This window comes from Ursus arctos, unplaced genomic scaffold (genome assembly GCF_023065955.2).
Source record: "Ursus arctos isolate Adak ecotype North America unplaced genomic scaffold, UrsArc2.0 scaffold_22, whole genome shotgun sequence".
Lineage (NCBI taxonomy): Eukaryota > Metazoa > Chordata > Mammalia > Carnivora > Ursidae > Ursus > Ursus arctos.
The window spans coordinates 54,560,128-54,576,729 of record NW_026622897.1 but is presented as its reverse complement, the minus strand read 5'-3'; the positions used below and the strand labels follow the sequence as shown (position 1 = coordinate 54,576,729).

Genomic DNA, 16,602 nt, shown 5'->3' with positions numbered 1-16,602 from the left:
AAGGAGAAAATGCAAAAGGCACAAAGTGCTGCCAGCAAATGCTATTCTGTTATCCCAGACACAGTGAGAGGGACAGAGGTGGTCACCTGGGCTGGAGACAAGAGAGCCACCCAGAAAGGCTCTTGGAACCTTGTACCTGGAGAATCGCCCCATAAAAGGGTCTAAGGCTCAGGGTTTGGAATGGGAGATGGAAGATCCTTCCTAAGGTCACCACCATCCAATGCTAAGGCTGCCTAGGGACTGAGGGCCCCATCCCATCTTGGGCTTTCTCCCATGGTCAAAGGAGTTACCATGGTACCCTTGGAGAGGGTGAGTTCGTTGGCCTTCGGGTTATGCAAACAAGGACTGCCAGAGGATGCCTACCCTGGGAGGAGGTTGGTGCACTCAACCTCTGAGATGACCTGCCTTCTTTTTTTTTTAAAACCTATTTATTTTTTTAGAGAGAGAGAGCGAGTGCGCACGTGGGGGGGGGGGGGCAGAGAGCGAGGGAGAGAGAATTCTAAGCAGACTCCCAACAGAACAGGGAGCCTGGCCCAGGGCTTGATCCCATGACCCTGAGATCATGACCTGAGCCAAAACCAGGAGTCGGACACCCAACAAACTGCACCACCCAGGCGCTCCTGAGATCACCTGCTTCTAAGGTTCTCTGGTTATTCATAACGAGCCAGTGCTTATGGAGAGCCCTGTTCCAGGCACAATGCTAAGTAAGCCCTTTATATCCCGTATTACATAGATGAAACTGGCACAGATACGGGCCTCCTGGAGGTTGGGGCAGCCATCAGTGCAAGGTGATCTCTGGCTTGGCCCTCCTTTTTCCAGGGCCCCCACCCACTGTAAACGTTCAGGTGTGTAGTGTATTTGCTTCCAGGCTTTTCTCCTTGCATATATATACATAGATGATAGATAGATAGATAGATAGATAGATAGATGAAAGAAAGAGAAAGAAAGAAAGAAAGAAAGAAAGAAAGAAAGAAAGAAAGAAAGAAAGAAAGAAAGAAAGAAAGAAAGAAAGAGTGTATATTTCATGATGTGGCGATGGTGCAGTTTGTATGCTTCTTGCCGCTTTCAGTTAGTACCACACTGAACTTTTCTCCGTGGCACTTTAAAGAGCTCCGTAAGTGCATGATTCCCACAGCCTCGCGGTCAGTTCCCACCGTGGCGAAGAAGGTGGTAGGAATGTCCTCGTCCTCCTCTGCGGCTGCTGTCCCCTGGACTGGAAGGCACCCCCTGTCCTGCACAGTGGAATAGATGTGGATAGATATCCTGACCCCGCGGTCCCCTGTGGGCACAAGTCCTGTCACCGCGAGACCTCGAGCCCAGTCCTTAACTTCTCTGTGTCCATCTCCTCTTGTGTAAAGCAGGGTAATAATAGGGCCCACCTAGGAGGCCTGTCTTCAGGTTAAAATAAATACCTGTTAGCTGCACTTAGGAACCCCTTGAGAGAGATTAGCTCCTGTTTGCTCTCTTAACTTCCTCAGGCACCGCAGGTCACTGACGGAGGGGAGGATTTGACCCCAGCCTCATCACCTTCATCTTGAGGAAGTGAGCAAGTTATGACTCCTCACTGAGCCTTGGTTTCCCCCCGAGTTGCTATGAGGATCTGATGAGAGTAAGCCCACAAGCGTTTTGTAAACTGTGAAGTGCTGGGTGATGCCACTTATTGTCCATATCAGGAGAGCAAGGCTGCAACTCCAGAAGCCTGCGGTGCTCGGAGCAGGAGGGGAGTCATCAGATCTGGGGTATTAGGACAGCTTCCTGGAAGTGGTAGTCCTGGTCCTGGGGCTTTGGGACAGTAGAGTCTAGGCCTGTCTCTGGCTGACTTTCAGCTGGGAATCCTGTTGCACGTGTGTGTGCACGCACACGCTGGTGACTGTGGCTGCACTGGTATTAGGACTGGTCACTAGTTGTTGATACAGAGCAGCGAGGCTTGGAAGTTGAGGCTGCCTCTGGTCAGCCCAAGGTAGAGACCACTTCTGCCAGTGTGACCCAGACCCAGTGACAGCCCCCTGGAGGCTGGGGTGGAGGGAATGTTGATCAGAGCATGTTCACTGTCCCTGGGCATCTCCGCCACCCGAGACTTACCCAGTATGATGGGAGGGGCTTCCCTGGGCTCTGGGTTGGGCCAGGGTACCCAGAGCTTACTTTACAGCCAGAGTGACTTACTGATGGATTGAACTTGCTCCTCTCCTGGGGTGTCTCCTGGGTCTTGGAATAGGGTAGGGGTAGGGGAGGTGGGGGCCACAATGCCTCCGAGCAGGTTGGGCCCCTTTGGACAAGATTTAGTGGAAGAGCCCCAAGGGCCCAGTTCTAGCCTTAGCTGACTGCCTGCTGCCCTGGGGGTCTCGAGATACTTTCCTCTCTGAGCCTCAGTGCCTATACGTAAAATGAGAAGGAATGGACCTTTCTGTGGCTCCCTCCTTTATAAGGAAGGCCTGAACATGGGCATTCTAAGCTTGCTGTGCACATTCATAACACTGAAACTTACTGTCATTCATTCACTGATTCACAAATATGTACTGGGCACTTACTGTGGGCCAGACTGTTCTAGGCATGGATACTGAAGTCTGCAAACTCCGTAAAGGGGAGGGATCACCTCTGCCTTGTTCGGGCAGCATCCACACCTAGACCAGAGGTCAGATTAGTAGGTTAGTAGGAGCTGATAACACCTCAAGCTTTCCTCGGCCTTTGGTGGTTTGAGTATAATTTCTGGCACCATTGTAAGTAGGGAAGATCGCCTCTTTTGTCTGCTAGGATTTTGAGAGCCCCCAGGATTATATCTACAGCTCAGGCAGGCCCTGCTCCCTCCTCCCTGCCTCTCAGCTCCCTGGGGCTCTGGCCTGAGGCTGGCCTGGCCTTTCCCAGGGTGCCTGGCCCACAGCCCAGTGAGTCATCTTCCGCTCTAGAGGCAGGACACCCCATCCCACCCCAAGCACACAAATGGAGCCCACCCCCTCCCTCTCCCCCAGCTTGTGCCTGGGTCCGAGAGAGGGAGGGAGCAGGAGGGTCTGGAAACAGACACTGGATAACTTCCTTTCCCACGATCCCTCACCCCAGCCTCCCTGCATGCCGGAGAACTGGGTGGAGAACTGGGTGGAGGCGAGGGAAGGGAACCCTCCTTTGCAGAGTATCTACTGTGCTACAGGTGTTCACCCTCATTTTCCAAGTGGGGAAACTGAGGCCGAAAGGAAGGGATGTTTGCAACAGCTGGAAGGTGGCCGTATTGGGCCCACACTATATGGGCCCAAATCTCTATGCTGTGTTCTATGCTAAGCGAGGTTTAGACGTTTTGAATGGGACAGTTTCTGGAGTTGGGAGGGGAGGGCTCTGGGAGATGAGCTCACACACAGGTTCTGAGCTAGGACTGGGACCATAGGCCAAACCACTATTGTGGGCAGAAGCGTGCACAGGGTTGGGTGGGTGCGTTTCCTGGGAGCTACGGTTGCCAGATTTAACAAATCCTACTAAGGCTTCATGAGATTCCAAATGGTATCCTTGCCCCCCAGCCCTGGCCTCCGAGGGTGGGCCATCCTGCCCACTCAGTCTCTGCCTGAAAAGTAGAAATGACAGTCCCAGCCCCTTGGGTCCTGGAGATGAGGAAATTCAGAGCTTATTAGCTGGTCAGGAGGTGTTTTTCACATCTGTTGGGGTCTGTCTATCCACCTACCCCCTACCCGCCACCTCCTGCTTCTGGCCATTATCCTTGATGTTAAGAAACTCTTCCTTCCCAAGCTGGAAGGTCCAGCTGTATCTTCTTGAGATTAAGCGGGGATGGGGGAGGGCAGAGAAGAAGAAAGGGAAAAAACCCACTTGAAAAAAAGACCGGTTAAATTCAAACCACATGCACCGCAGCCCCTGCCATGCAGGCCTCTGCTGCCATCTGTGGGCGTCTGCCGGAACTGCGTGTGCATTTCTCACTAAAGCCAGAAGGCTGGCTCCTGGCGCCGGAAATCTAGGAGGATGGTCAAGCTGTCCACTGGCTGTCTCAGGCGTGACCTCACTTACACACCTTCAGGGAGCATGGTGAGGAATTTAGAGTCCACCTGAACCCTCCCCTTCGTTCCCCATTTGTCTACGGAGGAGGGAACAATCCCAGAGTGGGAAGCGACTCTGCTAAGTCACGGAGCAGGTCAGTCATTTGACACGTATGTATTGTGTCTCCTGGTCAGGGACACAGCCATGAACACAGAGAAGCCTGGTCTCTGCTTTTATGGACCTTATGGGGAGGAAGCTGTGGACACAGACCTTCCTCTTGTTTCCATCTCTCCTATTATTGCCAGTCATCCAAGGAAGAGAATACAGCCCATCACCATCTATTTCAAGGAGTCCTGGGGTTGGCTTTGATTCATTAATGTGCTCTGTGACCCTGGGGAAGTCACTCGCCTCTCTGACATCCTGATGACTTGGGGTCAAATCCCAGTTTTGCCCTGTCCAACTTCTTGACCTCAGGCACATTGCTTCAGTTCTTGGAGCCCTTCTTTAGGCATTTCTGGAATGGAGGTAATAGTTACACATAACTTAGAGGATTGGTGTGAGGCTTAAATGAGACAATACATGAGAAACAGCACCTCACCCGACATGAGCTGGTAGTAAAAGTCAGACCCCACCAAGGGTCTGGGGAGTGCAAGTCCCTCCCGGAGGCCCAGGAGGGGGTCAGGAGTGCAGTGGGTGAGGCGTTTCTTCTGGGTTGAGAGGTGGCCAGCACGGTTCATCGGCCAGAAATTGGGCCCGAGCCCCCAGCACAGGGAGTGAGAGCTGCCAGCTTGAACCTCCTGTCAGCCAGCAGGGGTCAGTTTCTAGAAGGTGAGATTTTCTAGTGCTGCCGAGGTGGGGGGTCCCAGCCGAACTCCTCTGGGCCAATCGATGAAATCCGGGTCTGCACCGAAATCATCCCCTTGCTTCCTTTCTCCCTTTAGGACATGCAGGACCCTGGGTTCTTAGCTCAGTTCTGCCACTTCCTGGCTTCACCTGGCTTCGTTACCTCTCCAGTCCTCAGTTTCCCCAGCTAGGTAGTTCTCACTCCGTCTCTCATGCAATTGCATCTGGATGGTGACTGGGCTGGAGTCACCTTGAAGGCATCCTCACTCGTAGACCTGGCAATCCGTGCTGGCATTTGGGTGGGACCTTATCTGGGCGGTCAGCGGGAATATCCTACTCGTGGTCTCTGCATGTGACCCGGGCTTGCACACAATGCAGCAGCCTGGCTCCAGGAACAAGGGACCCAAGAGAGCAAGGTGGAAGCGCATGGCATTTTTATGGCCAAGCTTTGGAAGCAAAAGCATCCTTTTTGCTGTCTTCCATTCATCAAGGCAGTCACAGAGGTCACCCAGTTGCAAGGGGGAGGGGACATAAACCTCATCGGGCTACGGAAGAGTGTCAGTACCACACTGGTGGTACTGAGAATATTGTGGCACGGAGAATACTGTGGTAGCTGTCTTTGAAAAGCGCCAGCTGCCACACCTCCCTGGGGTAGCCCTGCGGATGAGACAGCCGTGTAGAGTGCTAGGCTCGTGCCCGGCACACGGTGAGTGCTCAGGAAACAACAGCTATGGCTGCTTTTGGTTATTAACGAAGTGGCCTTCGCTGTTCACTTCTGCCACGGAACCACATGGACCATCTCCCACCAATGGGCTTGAGGTCACGTGGTCACGGACCACTGACAGAGGGATACACGGGCACGTGGGCGAGTCCACCCAGATGGGACACACGTCGTGTCACTCAGTCCCACCTCCAGGTGCACACAATCCCACCCACGCAGGGCAGCGGCCTTCCTGTGGCAGGAAGGCCCTGAGGCTCTTTGGCCCTAGAGCTGTCCTTCCCATTCCCCAGCACACTCCCCAGAATTCTGGGGCCTACCCTGAGCAGCCAGTCTCAGGGGAGCCCTGTGGTTTGGACACTGCCTGGGAACTCTGGAGCCTTGAGAGGCTCCTCCTTCCGGAAGAGAGGGTCTGTCTATAGGGGATAGGCCATGACCTGGGAAGGCAGGACAAAGGGACAGACGATGGGAAGAAGAGGGAAGGGGTCTCAGACAAGAGCAGATGGAGAGACTGAAGCCCCAAGAGGGGAAGTGGCTTTTTGAAGGTCACATCGCCACTAAGTGGTAGAGCCAGGATGTGAGCCCAGGCAGTGGCTGCAGAGCCCGCCCTCTTCATTTCTCTGCCAAGAAGTCCCCCTCTTGGAACGTTGGTCTCATTGAGAAGAACGTTGTCTTCTCATCGAAGACAGCAAGAAGCTCCTCACTGAGGAGCGCAGCACCATCAGTGAAATGAAGAGCCCATCAGGTTGGGAACGTCCAGCACTGGCTCCATGCTGGTGGGTATCCGTGGGGTCAGGAACGCCGGACAGTCCATCGGGGCCATTAGCCAGGGCTCGGTTCCCAGGGAAGAGGATTCTCCTTGATCCCAGCGTTGCCTGTTGATGGCATTTTGTTTTCCACCAAAACCACCCTGGGTCAGGAGAACCTCTTTATGTCGTCATCTCGGTACCAGTGAGGCCGGAGAGGGGCAGTGCAGACATTTCGTGCACCAGGGAGGCAGTGGGGAGGCCAGGCTGAGTGCCTCAGGCTGAGGGGAGGTGGAGAGGGGCTCTCCTCTCAGACGAGGAGGTGGGTTTCAGAGTATGGGCCCTGCAGGCTGTCACCTCAGCTTCACCCCTTCTCAGGTGACTGCCCTGAGCCTCAGTTTCCTTGTTCGTAAAATAGAGGAGAAACAATAACAGAGCCCTGCATGAAGGGCTACTGTGGGGATTAAAGGAGCCGGAGCTTGGAAAGCAATGGTGGGGTGCTTGACACCCGAACGGGATCCCAGCAGCGTTAGTGATGGTGAGGATTCTAAGATTATGGTGTTCCCAGTCTGGTTTGAGCAGCTCTGGGGTCCAGACCCTCTGTGGCAGATACTTAGAGCTGCGCAGATAGGAAAGGCTGGAGACCACCCCCCCCCCCCCGCCACGGGAGCCCAAGGAGACCCACTGCCCCAGAACGTGAACTGCCTTTGTCATTTCTTTTTTGATCCCTGTCTTCCCATTTAGACTGTGGAGCCCAGCCGGGCACGGACCTCTTTCCTTACCTTTAAATCCCCAGCACAGGGCTCAGTACCTGGTGGGTACTCAAATATTTGTTGAACTAATCGACAAGTGAATCAAATAAAAACTCCAAGAGTTACTCATCCATTGAACCATGTGTCTGCGCATCCGTTCACGTGTTCCTTTGCTCTGTTCACCCATCCATTCATTCGTTCACCTATCATCATCCCATCCTTTCACTTGGTCAGCCCTTACTCATTACCCATCCGTCTGTCCATCCATATGTCCTTTCTCATCACTGGCCCCCAGTTGGTCCAGTACTAGCTGCAGGACCAAGTGGGCCCAAGTGGGCAAGAAGTCTTGTAGGAGGTCTTGGTGGGGCTCATAGCGGGAGGTAAACAGGGTATTAGGCTTCCTTGAGAGAGGGGGAAGGGTCAGCTGACTGAGTGGAGGTAGGGAGAGCTAGGTGTTCCCCAGGACCAGCAGAAGGGTGGTTCCACCCAACTGGGGTGCCCAGCCTGCTTCTCCCACAGTGGGCTGGTGGCTTTGCAGAGCAGAGCGCTTTTGCCCCTCCCTGCCTCTCGTCTTCCCCTGCCGAAGGAGGATGGGCGCTGCTTGGTGGGAGGAGGGTGGCATATGTGTTGTGGTGGGGTGTGGGGTATGGAGGGGAGAGGGGGGCCCTTACCAGCCACCTCATACACTTATAAAAACTATTCTGAGCCAGACCCACTCCAAACAACTGCAGATACCCAAAAGGAAAAGAGATATCAGTGCCTAAAAGGGGAGGTCGGTTCAGCCAAACAACAAAAGAACCAGCCCTGCACAGGGGTGCTCTGGGCATACATGGTGTCTCCAGCCCCCAGCCCAGCTGACCTCACCCTGAGGCGCTCTGATGCCTTGCTGTTGCGGGGGTGATCCCTGGACACCCTGATGCAGCAGCTGTGTGCTCCTGTTCCTTTTCTCAGCTTCCTTTCAGTTCCCCACCCCTCCAGCTCCCCTGTTGCCATGACAACGAGCTTGGATGTAATTAGCCATCTTTAATGAAGCAGCAGCAGCAAGCAGTGCCTTAGCACCAAGCCCTGCCCCCTTCTCCAGGGCAGTGGCCTCCAGTGAACCCTGCCATCTGGGTACCCACATGCCTCTGGATTTCTTCACCTCAGGATGTTGTTCAAACCCTGCCTCCTCCAGGAAGCCCTCCATGAATACCCCCTCCCCCCAGGCAGAGGTGACTCCCTCTGCTGAGTCCTGTATATTGTCTGGGAGCTTCTGGATGCCAGCCAGAGTGGGTTCATCTGCGCAGGGCCTGGTCCTGCTGAAGTGAGTGAGGGATTAGATGCACCGAACTAACAAACCCGAGCTATGCACAGCCTCCCAACTGCTCCGAGGAAATGAGGCCCAGGTCATGTAGCCGGAGGGAGGGTCAGATGCAGGAGGGGCTGAGAGAAAACCAAATGTGAGTTAAGCAGCTACGGTGATCAAGCAATGGGCCAGAGGTGGGGCGCTCCAGCCACGTGTGGGATTATCTTTGGGACCTGGCTATTTAGATTTGGGCCAGAGGTGGGGCGCTCCAGCCACGTGTGGGATTATCTTTGGGACCTGGCTATTTAGATTTGTCCAGGGGGCGTGTCCATCCTCTGTGCTTAAATCATCACTCGGTCAACTGGTCTGGCTGTTCCAGACCCTCCTCCAACCTGCACAGCCCTGAGAGGAGGAGGAGGTATGGACCCCCGGGGCGGTGGGGGGGGGGGGTCCATAATCCATCCCATAGGGAGGGTACGAGGCAGATGGACTCACTGAATTTCTTGGTTCAAACTAGAGGTAGAGGAGGCCTTGGGGCCCTCCTGGGGGACCCTTGTTCTGCCTCCCAGGGGCAGAAGAGGCTCGGCCAGAACCTGGGCCCCAGGATGGAAGGTGGTGGCCAGGCAGGCTGTAGGCCTTAAAGGCTCTGTGCTGCCAGTGGAGAGATTGCTGGGCCCCACCCAGAGTTTCAGGTCTGTAGGGTAGTATGTGTGTGTGTGTGTGTGTGTGTGTGTGTGTGGTGAGGGGGTGAGAATGTGCATTTCTAACACATTCCCTGGGGGTACACAGGGCCTGCACTTTGAGAACCATTGTCATGGGGGTACACGGCAAGGGGGCTGGTACAGAGCACACACTCATGCTTTCATTCAACAAGCTGGCTCAGGAGTGCCCCTGGGCCAGGCCCTCATGGGACCCAGGAGAGACAGATGGCTTCACCGGTTGTTTAAGACAGCACGAGCTTAGCAGGCACCGCTCAGGCGTCAGGCTCGGCCCCCTAGTGCAGCCTCACTGCGCTGGGAGCCGCTGCCAGGTGGGGGTCACACCTGTTTTCTCTTGCTACTTTCTTGGAATTCTCTGTGCCTGTTTTCATTGTTGACTACTTTGGGATTGTCTGTTGGGAAGTTAAAATTTGAGTGTTGGATATTTTGAACTCTCTGAGGAGGCCAGTGCTGCTGGGCCCGTGGCCTGCCCCCTCAGGAGAGGGTAAGGAATAATTCCCTTGGATGGGGCTGTGGGGTGATTCACTGGCCGAGGGCTGAACAGGGGAGGTGGCAAGGGGGCAGAACAGCACAGGAGGCTGCAAGGCCAGCAAGGGGTTGATCCTGTGCCATGGGCTGCCAGGGGTGGTTAAAAGGTTTGCCTCCCCATGATGACTGCTCAGTGTATGGGGAGAAGGGAGGGGGAAGAGTTAGTGAAGTTTTGTTTATCAGCCAGCATCTGTGTGCAGAGTGCTGTGATTTACAAAGGGCCATGGACCCTGCCCTCAGGGAACCTACAGTCTCCTGGGAGGAGACGGCCATCAATCTAGGAATTGTTCAAATGTGTAATTACAAACTATGGTATCTGGTTAAGAAAAACTGAGAATCTTTGAAAGCACGGAGCAGGTGCACCTGGCCTGATCTGAGGATCCGGGAGGGTTTCCCGGAGGTGACATTTGCACTAAGCTTAGTCTTAAAGGAAAAGCAAAAACACTGCTAGGAGAGGGAAAAGGCATGGGCCAAAGCCCTGAGGCAGGAGAGAGCCTGGTCTATTTTAGGAGTTAAAACAGAAGTGGTTGGGGCATATCAAGCAGGGCAAAGAGAGAGGAATGGAGGGGACTGGCTTGGGCGATGGGTCTCCGCTGTGCAGGAAACCCAGGGGAAAGCAGGTTTGGGGGAGGGCATCAGGAGTTTGGTGCTTGTGGAAGCCCTCAGTACACTGAAGAAGCATAAAGTCAGCCAGCGCAGGGACACAGCAGAGGGACCCCCAGTCAGCTGCAGGCTGCATCAGAGCCCCCTGCTGGGAGGTGGGAACTTGTACAAAAACAAAGCTCACCCTGCCCCCACTCCTGATTAAATGGGTCTGGGATGTGCTCTGGCATCACCTGCGATTTGAGGACCAGGTCGTGAGGATCATGCTTGGGAACATTCTGGAGCATCATCTGGTGATGGTGCTGGGGGCTGTAAATGCCTGAGCCCCTCCCCATGGCGGGGTCTGGGGTGGAGAGGGATAGGGCTGGAATCCGCTAGAACTGTCTCAAGTATAGCACACAGGTCAACTGGGTGGGGTGGTAGTAGGCATGACTCAGGATGGGCCCTTTCCTCTATCAGGCCCTACTGCTCCCGGGTCGGGAGAACAGTGTCAGTTTCCAGGGATGTGTATATATATATACATATATATATATATATATGCTCATCCCTAAATACGTGTGCCTGTTTGTGCCCGGTTATAGATGTGTGAACCGGAAGCATGTGCCACCGTGCAGCACCGGGTCGGGTTCATGTGTGTCAGGGTTCAGGTCTGTATGGGACTATGTCGATGTTGTGTGCACTTGGCCCTCACCCACACCTGTATACAAATCAGACCAGAGGGCAGCTTTCCATGTATATGGGCCTATTCGGTGTAGATCCGTGCATGCCCCTGTGTGTGCCTGTGCGGCTACAGGTGTGGACAAAAGCTCCATGTCTCCCAGTGGACTCGCCTTTGTCGACGGGTGTGCGCCGACTTCTGTCCTCAGAGGGGGATGGGTCCGCAAGGGGAGGCCGCGGCGTGCTGGAGCGGCGGGGCCCAGGTCGGGCCGCCCTTAGAGTGTTGGGGGAGACCGGGCGGCGCGGAGAGGACGGGCGGAGCGGGGTAGGGGGGGCCGGGGGCGGGGACTCCCCTCCGCTCCCCTCCCCCGCGCCAGCGGCGCCGATCGCGCCAGCCTCGCCGGGCGCACTCGCTGAGCGGAGGAGGCAACAGCGCCGCCGCCCGGGCCATCGCGATCAGATCGACGCTGGAACTGACACCGCGACCGCCGCCGCGGCCGGGTTGAGCCCCGGGAGGGAGAGACGGTGGGAGAGAGGGGGCCCGCCGGTGGGAGAGAGGGGGCCCGCCGTCCCCCGCCGCCCCGGTATCCCCGCCCTGGCGGCGGCCCGGCCGCATGCTTCAGATGGTGAAGACCCTGGCCCAGTTCACCATCGCGCTGGAAGACATGCGCGATCTGGGCCCGGCCACCGCCTCCGGGGAGCCCGCCGGGAGCAGCGGTGCTGACGCTGAGGAGCCTGGGGAGGCCCAGGTACGGGGAGGAGGGAGACGGCCAGGGACCTGGGCCAAGACCTAGAACCCAGTGGACCCGGGCCTGGGGGAGGCATGGGTAGATGCTGGGGCGCAGGACCCGGAACTCGGATCAGGCACACCAGCTGCCTGGCTGTGGGCCTGGGGGCTCAGAGCCTAGGGATGGGGGCAGGGAGACTGAGGGTATGAGCAGCCCTGGCACGGGTGGTGTGACTGGCAGGGCGCTGAGGGTTGGTGCCACCAGAGTGCAAGCTTGGGATGGCAGAAGGGCTGGCAACCTCAACCGGAGCAGGGGGCCTGTACCCTGAGACCCAGCTTTGGCAAGGCCTAGTGGTTCGTAGTGCGTGACATGGGTCAGCCTGTAGCCAGAGACTGTCTCCAGAGGTATCCTGGGTTCACAGGCTCCGGAAGGAGAGGTTTTATCAGCCTCTCTCCAGCAGGCCTGCTGCAGTCCCCAGGTGATATATGTGCTGGGGGGATGGGGCACTGGGAGTAGCCGATTTTGCTCCCGCCTTGCCATTCTCTCCCTGCCACTGGACCTGCTGGGCCTTGGAGGTGTCATGCTGTGGTGGCAATGGTGGTGTCCCCATTCCTGGCTCGGTGCTCTTCCCTTCTAGGGGAAGAGGAGGGGGAGGCTTCCAGGGGCTGTGTCCTTGCCTTTGTGTGTTTCTATGGGCCCGGACTCTGATTGTCCTGCTCTCCTGGGCCCCCGTGGGGGCTCTGGTTCTGTCTTCCTCCCCATGCTGTGGAGTGTGTGTTGCCCACATCTCTGGGCTGAAGGCCCTGGTTCTCAGCTAGGTGACTTGGCTGCATTTCCTTTTGGTCTCTTTGCGGGGTGTCTGGCCTGTACACAGGCTTCCGTGTACTTGTGTCTCTGTCTTCATGCTGTGTGGATAGGGGCTTAAGCTTTGGGTCGTGATGTCCCCATCATACTGGTAGGAGAGGCCCTTTTCCGTCTTGCTGCTGTACCCCTTCAGCCCCCCTCTCTCTCCCACTTCAGCGCCCCCTGTAGTAAAGGTCTGAGGATGGGGCCGTTGAGGGGTGACGGGCCTCTGGGGGAGGCTAGGCCTACAGGGCTGTCCCGCCCAGAGCAGGTGGGCCTGCTAATCTGCTTGACAGCTGCATTGCCTGTCTCCTGCTTCCCTGGCTCCCCCACCCCCACACGCACTCACCCCCGTGTCTGCGCACGTGCAGAAGGGCACTCCATGCAGTGACGGGGAGCTGGCCTTAATTTCCATGCCTCTACCTGACAGCTGAGTGACAGCCCACTGTGCTTTCAAGCAGGAGGAGGCTGGGAAGGCGGGTGTTGCAGCGTCAGACTCCCTGCGTGAGTTACCCCAGCCCTCTGGGCTGGCAGGCCCAGCCCCAGCCCTGCCTCCCTCAGGAGGCCTCCCTGCCTGTGACCCTCACCCCTGGGCCCGGGGAGTGGAAGAGGGAGGGAGGCTGCGCCGCGCAGGGCCGAGCCTGGCCTGGTCCTCCTCCCAGGGAGCTCCCTGTCCCACCGGAGATGGTTGTAGATGAACCATTTTGCTGAGGTGGAGTAGGAATGGACACGGAAGACCCAGCATGTGTGGAGAGAGCCGTCCTGCTTCCCAGCTCCTTGCTTTCACAGGACTGGGAGGAAGGCATTGTTCATTCCGTTTCATTGAGGAGAATGTGGGAACCTAGGGCAGTTAGGTGACTACCCAAGGTCACCCAGCTAGTAAGGGCAGAGCTAGAGACCCTGTGGCCCGTGGCTGGCCAGTCAGTCTGGGTGAGAACTCTGGGTTCTCGGACCCTAAGACTCAGCATGAGGGGGCTAAAGAGACTCGGGTCAGGGCACCTGGGTGGCTCAGTCAGTTAAGCGTCCAACTCTTGGTTTCAGCTCAGGTCATGATCTCAGGGTTGTGAGCTTGAGCCCCACAAAAGGCTCTGTGCTCGGTGGGGAGTCTGCTTGAGATTCTCTCTCACCCTCTCCCCGCTCTCTCATGCGCTCTTGCTCTCTCTCAAATAAATAAATCTTAAAATAAATAAAGAGACTCGGTCCCCACTCTGCTAGTCACTAGCTGTGTGACCTTGGGCAAGTCAAGTCACCTCCCAGACTTGACTACCTCACCTGTAGAGTGGAGATGATGACATCTGTGAGTGTGTGGCTGAAATGAGGCCATATCTGTGAAGTGCTGAGAGGGCCCTGGGGGCAGGGGAGGATTGGGCATCTGGGCCTTTCTTTGGGAGGCCCTTCTGGCCGTTGACGCTCTCCCAAACTCTCCATCCTAGGGTGGTCCCAACTGGAGTTCCCTCCTACCAGCAGCTGCCCTGGTGTTTTAAAGGCCTTCAGATCACTGAGGATGGATGATCTGACTGTAGCTGGGGGCTCTGAGGCAAAGCCCAGTGTCTTCTCACCCATCAGAGCACGCAGCTGGTGGGAGTGGGGCCAAGTCAGGCTCCTCCCCTCCCTCAAGTAAGAGCTGTTCACAACCCCCACCTGTGAGTTCCTAGCACAGGAGCCTACTTTTCTGAGTGTGTCTCATTGTTGACAGGTTTGGGGACCGACCTGGCCCCGAGTCCCTGAGTCAGAGGGAGGTGGGCACGGGGAGGTGGGCACACTACGGGCAGAGGGGTGAGCAGGGGCGGGATCAGGCAAGCTGAAGAGGCCTCGGGCTCGGGTCTACTCAGCAGACATAGAGCCTGGGCACAGCAGTGACCAAGGCAGCTCCGCTGGTTGAGTCTCAACTCTGAGGGGCTCCAGGGATGGGGACCGGAGGGATGCCACAGACACGGACACCCATCTCCCGTTGCCACATGCAAAGAACGTACACTCAGACCAGCAGCCTTGATGGCTGGAGCCTGAGACAGGGTCTGGATAGGTGCCCTGGCCGAGCTGAGGCCTGGGAAGGAGAGTGGGGAGGGGAGAATAAGCCCCAGAGATCCTGGGCCCAGAGGAGGCCTTGTTTGGGACCACTCCAGAGACTTAGAGGATATTTGGAGTGGACTCCCTCACCAGGAAGGGAGGCTGTTGGAGCTGGTGCCATCTGGCAGAGGCTTCCTGGAAAAGGAGTGGGCCAGAGGCATAGAAACTGGTGGCAAGGGGCAGTAGGTAAGCTGAGTCCCAGGGAGTCAAATACAGAGGAGGCATCCTCTGTCTGGCTTCTAGCAAAGCCTTCCCACAGAATAGGGCTCACCTGTCGGGGAGGCACGCCCTATCCCTGGAGGTGTGGGTGCAGAGTCTGGGTGACCCCTCAGGGACTCTGTACTGTAGACCATCAGATGCTTAGGATGGAGGCATTGGTTCCTGGGTCTCCTTTTCCCCATCCTTAAAATGGTAAGAAAAACATCTACCTTGCAGGGTGGTCAGGAAGATGAAATAATATGTGCTTAGAACAGTGCTTGGTGGGGAGTGGGACTCAGTTAACCTTTTTTTACTGAGAGAGCGGATATCCAGCCTTGTCTGAGAGTGGGTAAACCCTGCCCTCACCCGGCTGTGTGACCTTTGGCACTGACTTCACCTTTCTGAGCCACCTTTTCTTCATCTGTGGCAGGAGGCCACAGTTTCCATTCTCAGGGATGGTATGAAGCCCAGTCTGGTAGGGTCTGACCCCATAGCACTGAGCCTGAATGAGAAGTTTTCCGAGTTGGCAGCCGGAGTGGGGGGTGGCCTGGAGGCGTCTTCCTTTGCAAAGGTGAGAGGTGATTGATTATTTTGAGTCCTTTTCAGGAGCCCAGTGAGTAACCTCGAGGTAAGCAGGAGATCATCAGCTCTGCCAGCAGTCGTGGGGGTGGTGGCGGAGGAGAAAGGGGCACACTCTGGACAGGGAGGCGTTTGAGATGTAGGGGGGAGGGTGCTCCCTGCACAGCATGTGAGCAAGTATCTGGCAGGGTGGAGGTCCATGGTGCTTGGGGTAACAGCCAGCAGCCCTGCGTGGTGGGAATGCAGGCCTTGAAGGCCAGGGAGAGGATGTGGATAGGCTGTCTGGGTCCATGGGACTGCAGGTGGTGGGGTCTGAGTGGAACAAGGCACTACGCACCCTCTGCCTTCTGTCCCCCCAGGACATGCGGAAGCACGTGACCATGACCCTGCTGGACACGGAGCAGTCGTATGTGGAGTCGCTGCGTACCCTGACGCAGGTGAGGCTCGAGGCTGGACCAGGCTGCCGAGTCTAGGGGGCCGTCAGACATGTGGGAACAAACCCATTTCGTGGACGGGACAGAGGCTAGAGAGGAGAGAGGAATGACCCTGGGATACCTCACCCCTCCTTGGAGAACCCTCCCATCATGTGACTACCCCAGAGGAGGAAGCCCCATCCAGGGCGGGAGAGAGCATAGAGGAGACTTAATAAGGCCAGGCAGGCCACCCCAGGGCAGGTGCTCCCTCCTTTCACTGTCCTGCCACCTCCCCTGGCAGCCCTGTGCCTGAGCTTAGATCTGTGCCCCTGCCCACTGTACCCCCTTCCATTTTATTTGTTGACTGAGAAAATAATCGTTGCGTGTGGAATCAAATGTTGGACACCTGCTGTGTGCCAGACCCTGTTCCAGGTGTAGGAAGCACCAGGACGAAGAAGAGAGACAAGCCGCTGCCACAGGACCTCACAGTCCCACTGGGGACATCGTTGAGTGTATGGTCACTTTCAAAGCATTGAGGGGGCACCTGTGAGGTGTGGGGTCAGGGCATTTTACCTGGAGGGGGTGCTGGCTTCCTCCCCACCTGTCCTTTCAGCAGCAGGAACAGCAGGTGCAAAGTCAGTTAAGGAGAGGCCAGCACAGAGCGCAAAGCGTTGGTCCTCTGAGGATGCTGGGGGAGCCAGCGGGAGCCACGTGGTAGGGGCCTTGAATATCAGGAAGAAGGTTTGGACCCTACCAGGGGCACTGGAGAGTCAGCGAAGGGCTTTGAGCCGGGGCAGCATGTCATCTGATTCATGCTTCACAAAGTCTGACTGAATACTGGGAAGGTGGGCAGCAGAAGAGAAGGCCGAGGCCACTGAGGGTGGGCGAGCAAGGAGAGGCCAGGACCAGGGGAGAAGCCACAGGAAGGGAGTGTTGGGACAGACATTCAGG

General features: G+C 56.5%; 1 protein-coding gene across 2 annotated transcripts in view; it reads left to right on the top strand.

Annotated features, from left to right (window-relative positions):
* The window catches only part of ARHGEF17 (Rho guanine nucleotide exchange factor 17), a 57,214-nt gene that overhangs the window by 22,670 nt on the left and 17,942 nt on the right, over window positions 1–16,602 (top strand). The window contains exon 2 of one of the 2 annotated variants that reach the window (XM_026518046.4): window positions 15,598–15,675. The exons of the other annotated variant lie outside the window; for it this stretch is intronic. Coding sequence (XP_026373831.1) covers window positions 15,598–15,675 — 78 coding nt within the window. The remainder of the gene's footprint in view (window positions 1–15,597; window positions 15,676–16,602) is intronic. 2 annotated transcript variants of the gene reach the window in all.